Genomic DNA, 14,405 nt, shown 5'->3' with positions numbered 1-14,405 from the left:
ATTTTAAATGGTGAAAAATAAATTAAAAGATTAATATTTTGTGACATATGAAAATCTACATTCAACATGATACAGTTTTATTGGAACACAACCATGCTCGCTCATTATATATTTTCTATGGCTGTTTTCATGCTACAACAGCAGAGTTGAGTAGTTGTGACAGAGACCATACAGTCCACAAGGCCTAAAACTTTCTCTGCCCCATAGCAAAAAAGTCTAAAGCAAAATAGTAATGATGTTTTGTGTGCCTTATAACATATGTAAATGTAAATATATGATAACAATAGCACAAAGGATATTAAGGAAAAATCAGAAATATAGTGTTGTATGGGGCAGTTCTACTCTGTCCTATAGGGTCACTATGAGTCAGAACTGACTTGATGGCAGTGGGTTTTATGGTACCTGAACTGGTATAATATTATCTAAAGACAGACTATGATAAATTAAAAATGTTTACTATAAACCTAAGGCAACCACTAAATTTTTAAAAAGGAGGTATAAGTAATAAGCCAATTAAAAAAAACCAAACCCATTGCCGTCAAGTCGCTTCCAACTCACAGTGACCCTATAGGACACAGCAGAACTGCCCCATAGGGTTTCCAAGGACCAGCTAGTGGATTTGAACCACCAACCCCCTGGTTAGCAGCCATAGCCCTTAACTGTTGCACCACCAGGGCTCCAATAAGCCAACACTGAAAAAAACCAAACCCATTGCCATTGAGTCAATTATGACTCATAGCTACCCTGTAGGACAGAGTAGAACTGCCCCACAGGATTTTCAAGGAGCAGCTGGTGGATTTGAACTGCTGACCCTTAGCTTAGTAGCTGTACCTTGCTGTGACTCTTAACCCCTGTGCCACCAGGGCTCCAATAAGCCAACAGTAAAGATAAAATGGAGTCATAGAGAAATACTCAATCCAGTAGAAAGGAAAAAAAAGGAAAACATGCAACAAATAGAAAACAATTAGCAAAAAGGTACATTTAAGCCCTACCATATTACAAAGTACATTAAATGAAAATAGTCTAAACAGGCCAATTAAAAGGCACAAGTTATCAAATTGGATAAAAACAAAAGGACCATAAACCCAGTACCCAGTGCCGTCGAGTCGATTCCGACTCATAGCGATCCTATAGGACAGAGTAGAACTGCCTATACTATAAACCCAGTGCCGTCTACTATACATGGTCTAAAACAAACAACTTTTAAAATGAGGAAAGGTTAAAAGGAAAAGCAAGAAAACAATATACCATTAAATACTAATCAAAAGAAAACTACAGTAGCTATATTACTATCAGGCACAGTAGAATTCAAAACAAAATATTACCAGGGATAGACAGGAACATCACAAAATGAAAAAAGGGTCAGCTCACCAAGAAGGCACAGAAGAATTGAGATTTATTTGCCTGCCCCACTCTTAATTACATTCTCACTAAGATGACAATGGCATAGATAAGGTCCCTAGTTGGCACAGTTTGTACTCGACTACTAACCTAAAAGTCTGAGCAGCAACGGTAGAAAAGTGGACCACGGTACCAGGAAAGAAAAGGCCTGGCGATCCGCTTGAGTTAAGATTAGAGCCAAGAAAGCCATATGGAACAGTTCTACTCTGTAACACACATGGGGTCGCTGTGAGTCAGAACTGACTCAAATAGGCAATCAATAACAACGGCATGGATAATTTTTTATTTTTAGATCGCACATGGGTGGCTTTGGAATATGCTGTATAAATATTTTCTGTAAGAGATTTTCTGATCAGTTGTGTTTTCCTTAGTTCAATACCATCAGTTTGTATTACCTAATAAATAGTAATTGAAATGGAAAAAGCCATGCTCTGGTATATGCAGAATGGTAGAGAACAACCAACCTGAAACTAAAATGTTGGAAAAAATCCTTATGCAAACATTTAAGAGTTTGTGTTAAGAATAAATACAAACATTATGACTTGAAAAGTGAAAAAGAATGTGAACACAAACATAATTACCAATAACCTGTACCATTAACTCTTGTATATTCAAAAATATTAGTAATTCTTCCTAATCAAGCCATACTGAAAATGTTTATTAGTAGCATTTCATAATAAAGGATTAGTTATTTATAGTTTGTCATTCCACTTCTCCTTTCCATTTCAAAATACTTTCTCCATACCTGCCTTTTATAATTAAACTTTTACATAAAATGACACAGGATCATTTTATCCAGAATAATTCTGAGATTCAATTTACTCAGGATTCATTTTATTTTTAGTTTAATCAAAACAAACAAACAAACAAACAAACAAACAAAAAACATGCAGGTCAACCTTAGTTAACACACTTAACCATTGAGATTTATATTTTAGATTTTTAATAAAATATGTCAGTAATATGATTTTTCATATTAGTGATTTTATGATTCCCACTAAAGGTCATTACTTAAAGCTGCAGAATACTGTGTAGACAACAATCCCTCCCTATGTATGTGTTTTGATGTGTGCTTACATGTGTGCAGGCATGTTTACAGGAACAGGGAGAAAGGGGTAGGAGGATGTTAACTCTGGGTATTTGAGAGAGTGCTGGGGGAATAGTGAGTGAGGAGGAATAGTGAGTGGGTGGACGAGGAAAATAAGTCACTGTGAAAAAAATTTTTTTTTTTCTTTATATAAGTTACAACAGAAAATTCTTCCTGGTTCTATCAAGTGTTGCTATAAGCTAGAAGGGTCAGGAATATTTTAAAATGAATAACCAGGCAGTAAATGTGATCAAGAAAAACAGATACACCAGGCATATGAATATCACTTTGGATATTATAAGTATCAGAAAATTCATATTGAGTGTCCATGTATAAAAAAAAAAATGAGACTTTGAGAATCTTCAGTATTATTTACATAAATGCAAATATGTCTACACATTCAAGGTTATTAAGTAACACTTTAAGAGAAGAAATTTCTCCAACCTCAATTCCCAATATATTATGTATATTTGGTAATGTCAAGATATTTACACTAAAAAAAAAAAAAAATTAATGGGTGAGTTAAGGCAGTACCTTACTTTAATGGCTCATTTTTCTTTCCTCTTCTGAAAACCTTACCTTGTATATACTAACAAAAGAACCAAGAAAAGCTCCAAGCTGGAAGTTTTCCTTATTATAGAAGAGAGAAAATAGCCGGGATGGCTGTGTAAACAGATGCCTAAATGCAGAGGGGATTCGGAGGCAGCATTGGATCAAGTACCCCACACTAAACATTCTGATGAAACCCTAGAGAAAAGTGGGAGGAAAATCTGATTTACAACCAAATTTTGAAGTATGACAGAATATGAATCTTATTATCTCAAAATCAAAACAAAATTCAGAAAAATGTAATACAAGTTTATATCACAGGTATTTTCAAAATTAAGTTTTAAAACCTCAAACAATAATGTTAAAACAATTACCTTAAAAATAAGGGTGAAATCTTGGAGTGAGTATACTTGCTTTGATTTACAAAGACTTAAAAAGTCTCACAAGCACTGGCCAAGCTTGCCTATGCACCAAAATTCCATTTCTTGACATTTTGTTGACAATAATCAGGATTTTTAATTCCTAAACCACAAATGAGTTTTAGAAACAAAAGTGTTGAAATTCCAAAAAAAAAAGCAGTTAACAAAACCAAATGCTTTTGGAAATTTCGACAGAAAACTGCTCTTAATCATTAGTATGAGTAGGGACGTTGTCAACCGAAAAATAATTTTATTATTTGTTTAGACCTTTGGTACAAACTTTGTAAAATGATAAGGCTAAAAGAACTTCCCAGAAAAAGAAATAATTGTATCTGGTTTTCATTTTTGTGCTCAATTGGGTCAGGCTAAAAAATTACAAGTGATTTGTAGCTTTAAGGTTAACTAACAAAACTTGGGAAAGCAAATCCATTACAAATCCTTATTTGCTGCCAACATTTCCCAGATTTCCCACAACTGTTTATAGTGCAAAGGGAACTATCTGGAGAGGATAACTAATGTTGGCCAATTTCATTTCAACATTTATGAAAATGAAATTTGGATGTCACTTTATACCTAGAGACTGAAAATGCCAATTAAGACAAAACAAAACATTAACAGAAAAAATTATATTTTGTATATGATTCAACCAATATACTGCACTACATGTCTCCCAACCTCCTCCTATCTCTCCCCCACTGGAAAGGGAAAATGTGTATACTCTTAGCAGTGCTTGCCTACTAAGTTCTAAAGGTCAGGTTTGTATTTACAGATAGCAGCTGACTTGAAAAAACAAAATGAATTATTAGGAAGTACCATTCATTAATATACCCGAAACTACCTGGCAACTGGTTAAAATATGGAAATTAAACTGTCCAATCAATTATTGTGAATTACCACATATTTCCTTAACTAAAACTAGTATTTGTTTAAAACAGCAAATGTTCACACTTTCATCTTGCCTATGATAATCTTGAATCTAAGGATTCAAGGATTACATATTTTACAATCTTTTCATGCTATTTTCTGTTCATCCCTCCAACCATTCACCTTTCATGTATTCAGGAAATATTTACTGGCTGTCTATTATGTGCCAGGTATGACCCTAGATGCTAGGGATAGAATGGGGAAGAGGACACAAAGTTCTTATTTTCATTCTTGTAGAGGGAACAGGAAATAAGTAAAGAAATAAACAGACACAATAATTACATATTATAGTAAGTGCTATGAAGGAAACAACCAGGGGACTAGGATAGAAATTAACAGGGCAACCTAGATTAGACTGAGTGGTAAGGGAAGGCCACTGAGAATGTGGCATTTAATTTTAATACGAGGCGGAGCTATCATGAGAAAAGGATTCCAGACAGCTTGGACAGAAAGCACAAAGGAAAAACAAAGGCCAGGTTGGCAAGTACTAGGAATCAACAAAAAGTTAGTATGAATGGAGTATAGTGAGTTGAGGGAAATGTAATTAATATGGATATTTACTCAGGGTTATGATTTAACATGTGGTGTAATGGAGTCCAAGGAATAAATGAGGTGCGTTGTCAGAAATTTTTACTAAATTTGTGATGTGAATTCCTTATCCACAGGCCTCCAAATATTATCATGGAGATAATATTCTGATTTTTACATAAATTACTTATTACTAGTACACATTTGAAAGCAAAGATTTTTCATTGTTCAGTAATTCTAGCTTTGCCATGTAATTTTTTTTTTTAATATCACCTGTCCAAAAGAAAAATTTCTCAAATATCTCTGATATAATCAGACTACTTCTTTTAGTTCCTCTCTTGAAGCTTCCCCTTAAACTTGACTCATGTTCAGCTGGAGGAAAGAATTACTCTCCAGGAGCCAGCAGACTATGAAGATATCAGCAATGTTGCTTTTTTTTCCATCATTTTAAATGTGGGGGAGGAAATCAGATTTGGAAGGAGTGTATCAGAAACCACTGCACAACTGAAAAAATACTCTACTGCTTTTACCCCTGGTCATATCTTTGGGGATTCTGAGGGCAAGTGTTATGTTGGGTGAATGCCACCATCAACACTTGGCCACAGGCATTTACGTTCATAAGCATTAACGTGGGAGAGTCCCTGGAGACCCCTCCCACAGCCTTCTTCCTCACTGAGGCAACCCATAACTGTCTCTTGGGGTACTGAACAACTCTGCTCTTTTCATCATCAGATGAATAGAGACCAGACTTTGCAAGAAAGAACATAAACTTTAAAAGGTATCAGAATTGTTGCAGCACCATCCACAATTAAGGAACTTGCAGCAGGTAGTGCGCCTGTGCAGAATAACTGCAATGAAAATAACCTCCCTCCCAGAGTTGGTAGCAATGTGTGTATGTGTGGTGGGGTGGAGCGGGGGAAGGGGCAAGTAGGGAGAGACAAACTAGTATGCCAGTATATTAGGGAGTGGGGCATAACTAACTTTCTCAACGTAGGGCAACTGTGGATAAGCTCTAGTTACCTCAATGCCTTAAAAAATGTAACAGCTTTACAAGTCCCAAACCAAACTGTACCAGATTGTGTGGAGTGTGTGTGTATGACTACTGATCCAGCACATTCCAGGGGCCTGGTTCTAGAATGGAGTTCTACTGAGACTACATCACAAAGAACAAATTTTAATGACTATTCTTCTGACGTGTGTGTGTGTGTGTGTGTGTGTGTATCCACCTTCTCTCCTATCTCAAAGTTTTCACTAATTTTTAAATAAGTTAATTTAAAAATTATTTCACTAAGGATCTGGTAACTGAATATTAAAAGCTAAACTGTTACCTAGCTCTCACAAATTTCTTATTCTCCAAGTCAAATACAATGATAGCAATTGTTAATGTAACTTTTTCATCTACTTTTAAATTCTTTTTTAATAAATAAGTTATTTCTCTACATACTCCCCATTGTTTAAAAAGTGGATACTTTAATGCACTTACTTTAATGCAATAAGAGATGCAATTATCTTCATAGTGTTTGCAACATCTATGCCTTGGTCCATGCTTGCATCTGAAATTAAACCGAAAAATAAAACAAAACAAAAACAACCTAAACTAATTATAATTAAAATGTGTGTGTGTGTGTGTGTGTGTAGATTTGTTTAAAACTCCCTAGCCAAAAAATGAGAAAATATCACCCACTCATTTCTAAATATGTGCATATTCAGGTGTCTTCAGACATAGAGAGGCAAGGATGAGAGAGAGATTTTTGTCTTTCTTTGTTGCTCATCATTTAACACACTGTATAAAACATGGGAAGCAGTCAAAATACTTGAACGCGGAATAGAAAAATATTGGTATTTGTGACTAACTATTATAAATTTGTATACATTATCTATATACTCTGCTAAATTTTTTGGAAGCTTTAAATTCCTTGTTATAGAGTATAACAGTCATAAATCATCCATAAAGTCAGTACTTAAGCAAAAATCATAATGAGAATGTTCTCAGATTACAGGAATTTACACTTAATTCTATTTGAGAGAAAACATATGGAAAAGAAACATGATACAGTATTAGAATTCAAAGTTCACTTTTTAAAAATACAGAAATAGATTATTTGAGAATTCAAAGGTGGGTTATTACAATCAGAAGTAGAACAACTAAATAGACCCATAACAAAAAAAGAGATTGAAAAGGTAATCAAAAAACTCCCAACAAAAAAAAAGCCCTGGCCCGGATGGCTTCACTGCAGAGTTCTACCAAACTTTCAGAGAAGAGTTAACACCACTACTACTAAAGCTATTTCAAAGCACAGAAAATGACGGAATACTACCTAATCCATTCTATGAAGCCACCATATCCCTGATACCAAAATCAGGTAAAGACACCACAAAAAAAAGAAAATTAGAGACCTATATCCCTCATGAACATAGATGCAAAAATCCTCAACAAAATTCTAGCCAATAGAATTCAACAACATATCAAAAAAATAATCCACCACGACCAAGTGGGATTTATACCAAGTACGCAAGGTTGCTTTAATATTAGAAAAACCATTAACGTAATCCACCATATAAATACAACAAAAGACAAAAACCACATGATCTTATCAATTGATGCAGAAAAGGCACTTGACAAAGTCCAACACCTATTTACGATAAAAACTCTCAGCAAAATAGGAATTGAAGGAAAATTCCTCAACATAATAAAGGGCATCTATACAAAGCCAATAGCCAACATCACTCTAAATGGAGATAGCCTGAAAGCATTTCCCTTGAGAACGGGAACCAGACAAGGATGCCCTTTATCACCGTTCTTATTCAACATTGTGCTAGAGGTCCTAGCCAGAGCAATTAGGCTAGACAAAGAAATAAAGGGCATCCAGATTGGCAAGGAAGAAGTAAAATTATCTCTATTTGCAGATGACATGATCTTATACACAGAAAACCCTAAGGAATCCTCCAGAAAACTACTGAAACTAATAGAAGAGTTCGGCAGAGTCTCAGGTTACAAGATAAACATACAAAAGTCACTTGGATTCCCCTATATCAACAAAAAGAACATCGAAGAGGAAATCACCAAATCAATACCATTCGCAGTAGCCCCCAAGAAGATAAAATACTTAGGAATAGATCTTACCAAAGATGTAAAAGACCTATACAAAGAAAACTACAAAGTACTAGTGCAAGAAACTAAAAGGGACCTAAATAAGTGGAAAAACATACCTTGCTCATGGATAGGAAGACTTAACATAGTAAAAATGTCTATGCTACCAAAAGCCATCTATACATACAATGCACTTCCGATCCAAATTCCAATGACATTTTTTAAGGTGATGGAGAAACAAATCACCCACTTCATATGGAAGGAAAAGAAGCCCTGGATAAGTAAAGCATTACTGAAAAAGAAGAAGAAAGTGGGAGGCCTCACTCTACCTGATTTCAGAACCTATTATACAGCCACAGTAGTCAAAACAGCCTGGTACTGGTACAACAACAGACACACAGACCAGTGGAACAGAATTGAGAACCCAGATATAAATCCATCCACATATGCACAGCTGATATTTGACAAAGGCCCAGTGTCAGTTAATTGGGGAAAAGATACTCTTTTTAACAAATGGTGCTGGCATAACTGGATATCCATTTGCAAAAAAATGAAACAGGACCCATACCTCACACCATGCACAAAAACTAACTCCAAGTGGATCAAAGACTAAAACAATCAAGATCATGGAAGAAAAAATAGGGACAACGTTAGGAGCCCTAATAAAAGGCTTAAACAGAATACAAAACATTACTAAAAATGACAAAGAGAAACCAGATAACTTGGAGCTCCTAAAAATCAAACACCTATGCTCACCTAAAGACTTCACCAAAAGAGTAAAAAGACCACCTACAGATTGGGAAAAAATTTTCAGCTATGACATCTCTGACCAGCGCCTGATCTCTAAAATCTATATGATTCTGTCAAAACTCAACCACAAAAAGACAAACAACCCAATCAAAAAGTGGGCAAAGGATATGAACACGCACTTCACTAAAGAAGATATTCGGGCAGCTAATAGATACATGAGAAAATGCTCTCGATCATTGGCCATTAGAGAAATGCAAATTAAAATTACGATGAGATTCCATCTCACTCCAACGAGGCTGGCATTAATCAAAAAAACACAAAATAATAAATGTTGGAAGGGTTGAGGAGAGATTGGAACTCTTATACACTGCTGGTGGAAATCCATCTGGCGTTTTCTTAAAAAGTTAGAAATAGAACCACCATACAACCCAGAAATTCCACTTCTTGGAATATACCCTAGAGAAATAGGAGCCTTTACACGAACAGATATATGCACACCCATGTTTACTGCAGCACTGTTTACAATAGCAAAAAGCTGGAAGCAACCAAGGTGTCCACCAACAGATGAATGGTTAATAAATTATGGTATATTCACACAATGGAATACTACGCATCAATAAAGAACAGTGACGAATCTGTGAAACATTTCATAACATGGAGGAACCTGGAAGGCGTTATGCTGAGAGAAATTAGTCAGAGGCAAACGGACAAATACTGTATAAGACCACTATTATAAGTTCTTGAGAAAGAGTATAAACTGAGAAGAACACATTCTTTTGTGGTTACGAGAAGGGGGAGGGAGGAAGGGTGGGAGAGGGTTATTTACTGATTAGTTAGTAGATAAGAACTACTTTAGGTGAAGGGAAGGACAATACTCAATACAGGGAAGGTCAGCTCAACTGGACCGGACCAAAAGCAAAGAAGTTTCCAGGATAAACTGAATGCTTCAAAGATCAGCGGAGCAAGGGCAGGGGTTTGGGGACTATGGCTTAAGGGGACTTCTAAGTCAATTGGCCTAATAAACTCTATTATGAAAACATTCTGCACCCCACTTTGAACTGTGGCGTCTGGGTTCTTAAATGCTAACAAGCGGCCATCTAAGATGCATCAATTGGTCTCAATCCACCTGGATCAAAGGAGAATGAAGAACACCAAGGTCACACGATAACTATGAGCCCGAGACAGAAAGGGCCACATGAACTAGAGACTTACATCATCCTGAGACCAGAAGAACTAGATGGTGCCCAGCTACAACTGATGACTGCCCTGACAGGGAACACAACAGAGAACCCCTGAGGGAGCAGGAGATCAGTGGGATGCAGACCCCAAATTCTCATAAAAAGACCAGACTTAATGATCTGACTGAGACTAGAAGAATCCCAGCGGTCATGGTCCCCAAACCTTCTGTTGGCCCAGGACAGGAACCATTCCCGAAGGCAACTCATCAGACATGGAAGGGACTGGACAATGGGTTGGAGAGAGATGCTGATGAAGAGTGAGCTACTTGTATCAGGTGGACACTTGAGACTGTATTGGCATCTCCTGTCTGGAGGGGAGATGGGAGGGTAGAGAGGGTTAGAAACTGGCAAAACGGTCACGAAAGGAGAGAACGGAAGGAGGGATCGGGCTGACTCATTAGGGGGAGAGTAAATGGGAATATGTAGTAAGGTGTATATAAGCTTATATGTGACAGACTGACTTGATTTGTAAACTTAAAGCACAATAAAAATTATTTTTTTTAAAAAAGTGGGTTATTTGTGATTTGAATGCAAACCACTTAACCTTCTAGTATTTAATAAACATTTTTACTGGGAGGACTACTGTTCAAGACATACTTATTTTAATTATTTGGTACAACGACTCCAGGACTTTTTATTTACCCTATGTGTAAAAGAATTTAAGTAGGAGAATCTAACATGAGCTTAGTTCTCCCCCTTTTTCTCTGAAGGGTTCATGTTCCAAAATAAGTAGTTTTTATGACATCTTTTCAGAGTATAATTTTTTTTTTCATGGTTGGAACATATGAGCTGTTTCCTTTTATAACAATAACTTGTGGAGCAATGTTCTGGCTCTGCACTTCTCCAATTCCATCTGCAAACTGATTAGCAAGACCTCTTCCCAAATCCAATTCTTCACTGATGAAGTATACAGGCGGCCTTCCCTATTGAAGGGCAACAGCAACAGTTCATACCCACCATTGCCCTTATGTCATTAGAACGATATGACGTATCCAGTCTTGTGAAGTTGTTGAGTGGTTTAAGTTGGAAACCTGAAGAGAGGACTGCCTCATGCAAACCACTGCTCTTCATACTTCTAAGTGTCCTCTTCAAAGGTATTTCTCAGTCATTGTTACCAAAACAACACAAAAATTACTAAACTGTCTTACTCTACCTTTCTAGTGAAGTCAAATTCTTTTATCAACTGTACTGTTCAGCCATTTAATCTTTCCTTAGTCTCTCATTTTTTGGAGCCCTGGTGGTGCAGTGTTTAAGAGCTTGGCTGCTAACCAAAGGGTTGGCAGTTCAAATCCACCAGTCGCTCCTTGGGAACCCTATGGGGCAGTTCTACTCTGTCTATAGGATCTCTGTGAGTTGGAATCGACTTGATGGCAATGGGTTACTAGTTACGTTTTAGTCTATTATTAAAATGGCTTCCCAAGTATCAGACAGCCTATTGCCTGTATTATTTACTTTGCTTCTGTATTTATTATCCTGCACCTGCTTTCACACCAGTGGACCCACAGAGGCTACTCTGACTAGTTCTGCCTGACCTGATCAGTTCTGATACCCAAGGCATCATTCACCAACACTATACTCTGCATTCCCCTCTGATTCTTCTTGATATTATTTCCATTAATGGAGACCCTCTCCTACCTCCTTTTTCCCCACTGAGGCAACCCATAACTATTTCTGAACTTGCTTTAATAAGTTCATGACCACAATTATTCCTACCACTTACTATTCCTTTCTTCCCTCTCACCTTCCAGGTGCAGTATATACTCAGATGAAGACAAAGTCTTTAAATTCTGTAAAAACGTGAGCACTTACTCATGTATTCATGAGTTGCAAGGATATTTCATGTATGTTGTCCCATTTGATGCTCACAAATATCCTTAATAGAGATTATTAACCCCAGTTAATAGCTGAGGACTTTGGGGTACAGAGTGGTTAAATGACTTGCCCAAAGTCACAAAGCTGGTAGGGGCAAGATAAGAGTCAAATACAGGTCTTCTGATTTCTCACAGGACGTTAAAAAGCCTACTATAATTGATCTCCTAACTTTCTATATTCCTTACTCATTCCTCCAACTCCAAAGTATCACTTACAAGATCATTTTTTTTGGCTGGTGCTCTAACTTTAAACCATTACATTTCTTAAATATCTACACTGGCAATATAAATGAAGACTTATTTGTATGAAATATAAAGGCTTCTTTGTATAATACACAAATAAATATTTTTTATTTCACTTCCAAAGCCTTGAAAATTTCTACTCTTACAAAATATCCTTTACTTGCTCGCTCCTTATTGTTCCTTCATCTTCTTGAATCAGTCTCTGGAGCCTTCCTTTCTCCTTCCTATCTTTGGCATGTTCGATTAGTGCAGTTCACCTGTTCCTCATGTTCCCCATCCTAGCCTCTGTCTAGTTCAAAAGAGAAATATACTTTAATTTCATACAAATCTATTTTAAAGGAATATGATGGTCTATAAAAAACCCATTGCTGTCAAGTCAATCCTGACTCATAGTGACCCTACAGCACAGAGTAGAAGTGCCCCATAGGGTTCCAAGGAATGGCTGGTGGATTTGAACTACCCACCGTTTGGTTGGCAGCCAAGTGCTTAACCACTGTGTGGCCAGGGCTTCATGATGGCATACAGTATTCATTTAACTACTGCCAGAAATAATAACATTCCATTGCCATTATGTGCCTGTTATAAAACCCATGCACAGTTTTTAGTGAAAAATTATTATCATTACCTGAGCAGAAACCAAAACTACCTTGGCACGGTACTAACATCATATAAAACAGTGACAAACTGGTAAAATACTAAGATAAAGAACTCACATTGAATCCACAAGTTTCCTGACGAGAGCAATTATATTCACTCTTCTTGGTTTTTCCTCAAGTTTCTCTCTCTTTTGTTCCACTTTTGCATATGCTGCCTCTGGTGCATAAGAATGTGTGGGAATCTCTTCCTTTCCTACAATGAATCTAAAGCAAAGAGTACCATGTGAGACATTTTTCACCTTTAAGAGAAAAATCAATAAGGAAAAAAAAAAAAAAGATTGTGTTTATAGACAAATACATTTTGGAGAGTATCATCATTTAAAATAGTATTTTCATGATTTATATAAAATCTCTGAAGAAAAACAAGCTTTCAAAATCTGAATACTTAAAATGTTAGCAGTCATCTGATTGACAATGTGGGAGTTTTAAAATCAAATTAACCAAGTAAATTCTAGCATAGCACTGGTATGAAACCCCCTCTAACTTAGGTCACCACTTTCCTAATGTATTGCCTATTTAAAGTTCTTCAAAAGAATCAGATGAACTATTAACTTGGGTCTGCTAGTCAATCACTAAAAATTATATTTTTCCCTAAATTTTGCTTATAGTTACAACTGGATGGGTTTCTTCTAAATTTATACTCCATGCTGCCTTGAATGATAAAACAACCACAGTGCAGTGAACATCATCTGTATAAACGCAGAGAAATGGGAGAACTAAAGAATGAGGAATCACAAAACAGTCAAGATTGCATGTATCCTCATATTAATTCATTAGAAAAATGATAAACTTGGTATCACTCCAATTTACTTATTTCTCTTGGGAGAAATCATATATCTAGGAGAAGACACCATCCTTCTTTCATCAAAACAGAACAGTATTTTTCCAAAGACAAGGCAAAGAAAATGTTACCACCTCTAGATATCACTTCAGCGGTACCTTCTATCAGAATTTTTTATTATTACTGCTTATACGTTCACTATAGGAGTCGCTGCTCTTACAATACTACACTCAAATACTGGAACGTGAGACTTGGACAAATATATGAAAATTTTAAAACTCTGAAGAGAGAGGGAAAAAAAGCTGAAAATATCACCAGAAAAATATCAACAACTGCAACCCAACCCCTTTGGGACCAACTTGGTAAACATATCTAGCTTGCTAAATTATAGGGAGTTTGCAATGGGATTCTTTCTCACCACACAGCAGCTGTGCATCCTTGCTAGCTGTTAGTCCAAAAGAATTTGTTTCTCGACTATGGATGTGCATGGAGAGTTTAAGGTCTTTATAAGCAACAAGGATAAAACTATGCCTGAGCAGATACAATAATCTCTCTCACACCTTACACAACACTGTTGTTATTTTGGCCAGGGCTGACCATCTCAGATTAGAAGTCACTTCCTCAGAGAAGCTCTCTCTGCCCCAAGCCAGGGTGAGTCAGTTCTTCCTCTGTGCAATGAGCCCCTTTTTACTACTGTAAGCACCTTTTTACTAGTCTATGTTGTTGATGTTGTTAGTTGCCGATGAGTCGATTCCAACTCATGACAATCCCATGTGCACAGAGTAGGACTGCTCCATAGGGTTTTCAAAGCTGTGACCATTCAGAAGCAGATTGCCAGGCCTGTCTTCCAAGGTGCCTCTGAGTGGT

The 14,405-nt window shown here is 36.6% G+C and overlaps 1 protein-coding gene across 7 annotated transcripts in view; it reads right to left on the bottom strand.

The window, feature by feature from the left end:
• TMEM135 (transmembrane protein 135) overlaps window positions 1-14,405 on the bottom strand; it is a 274,512-nt gene that overhangs the window by 14,760 nt on the left and 245,347 nt on the right. For all 7 annotated transcript variants that reach the window (XM_023558535.2, XM_003418551.4, XM_064288810.1 and 4 more), the window contains 3 exons: window positions 12,815-12,961; window positions 6,392-6,461; window positions 3,068-3,235 (listed from right to left, as the gene is read on the bottom strand). In XM_023558535.2, the coding sequence (XP_023414303.2) occupies window positions 3,068-3,235; window positions 6,392-6,461; window positions 12,815-12,961 (385 nt within the window). The remainder of the gene's footprint in view (window positions 1-3,067; window positions 3,236-6,391; window positions 6,462-12,814; window positions 12,962-14,405) is intronic.

The sequence above is a fragment of the Loxodonta africana genome, chromosome 7 (assembly GCF_030014295.1).
Source record: "Loxodonta africana isolate mLoxAfr1 chromosome 7, mLoxAfr1.hap2, whole genome shotgun sequence".
NCBI lineage: Eukaryota > Metazoa > Chordata > Mammalia > Proboscidea > Elephantidae > Loxodonta > Loxodonta africana.
Note: the sequence above shows the minus strand (reverse complement) of the source record. Positions and strands in the feature narration are given on the sequence as shown.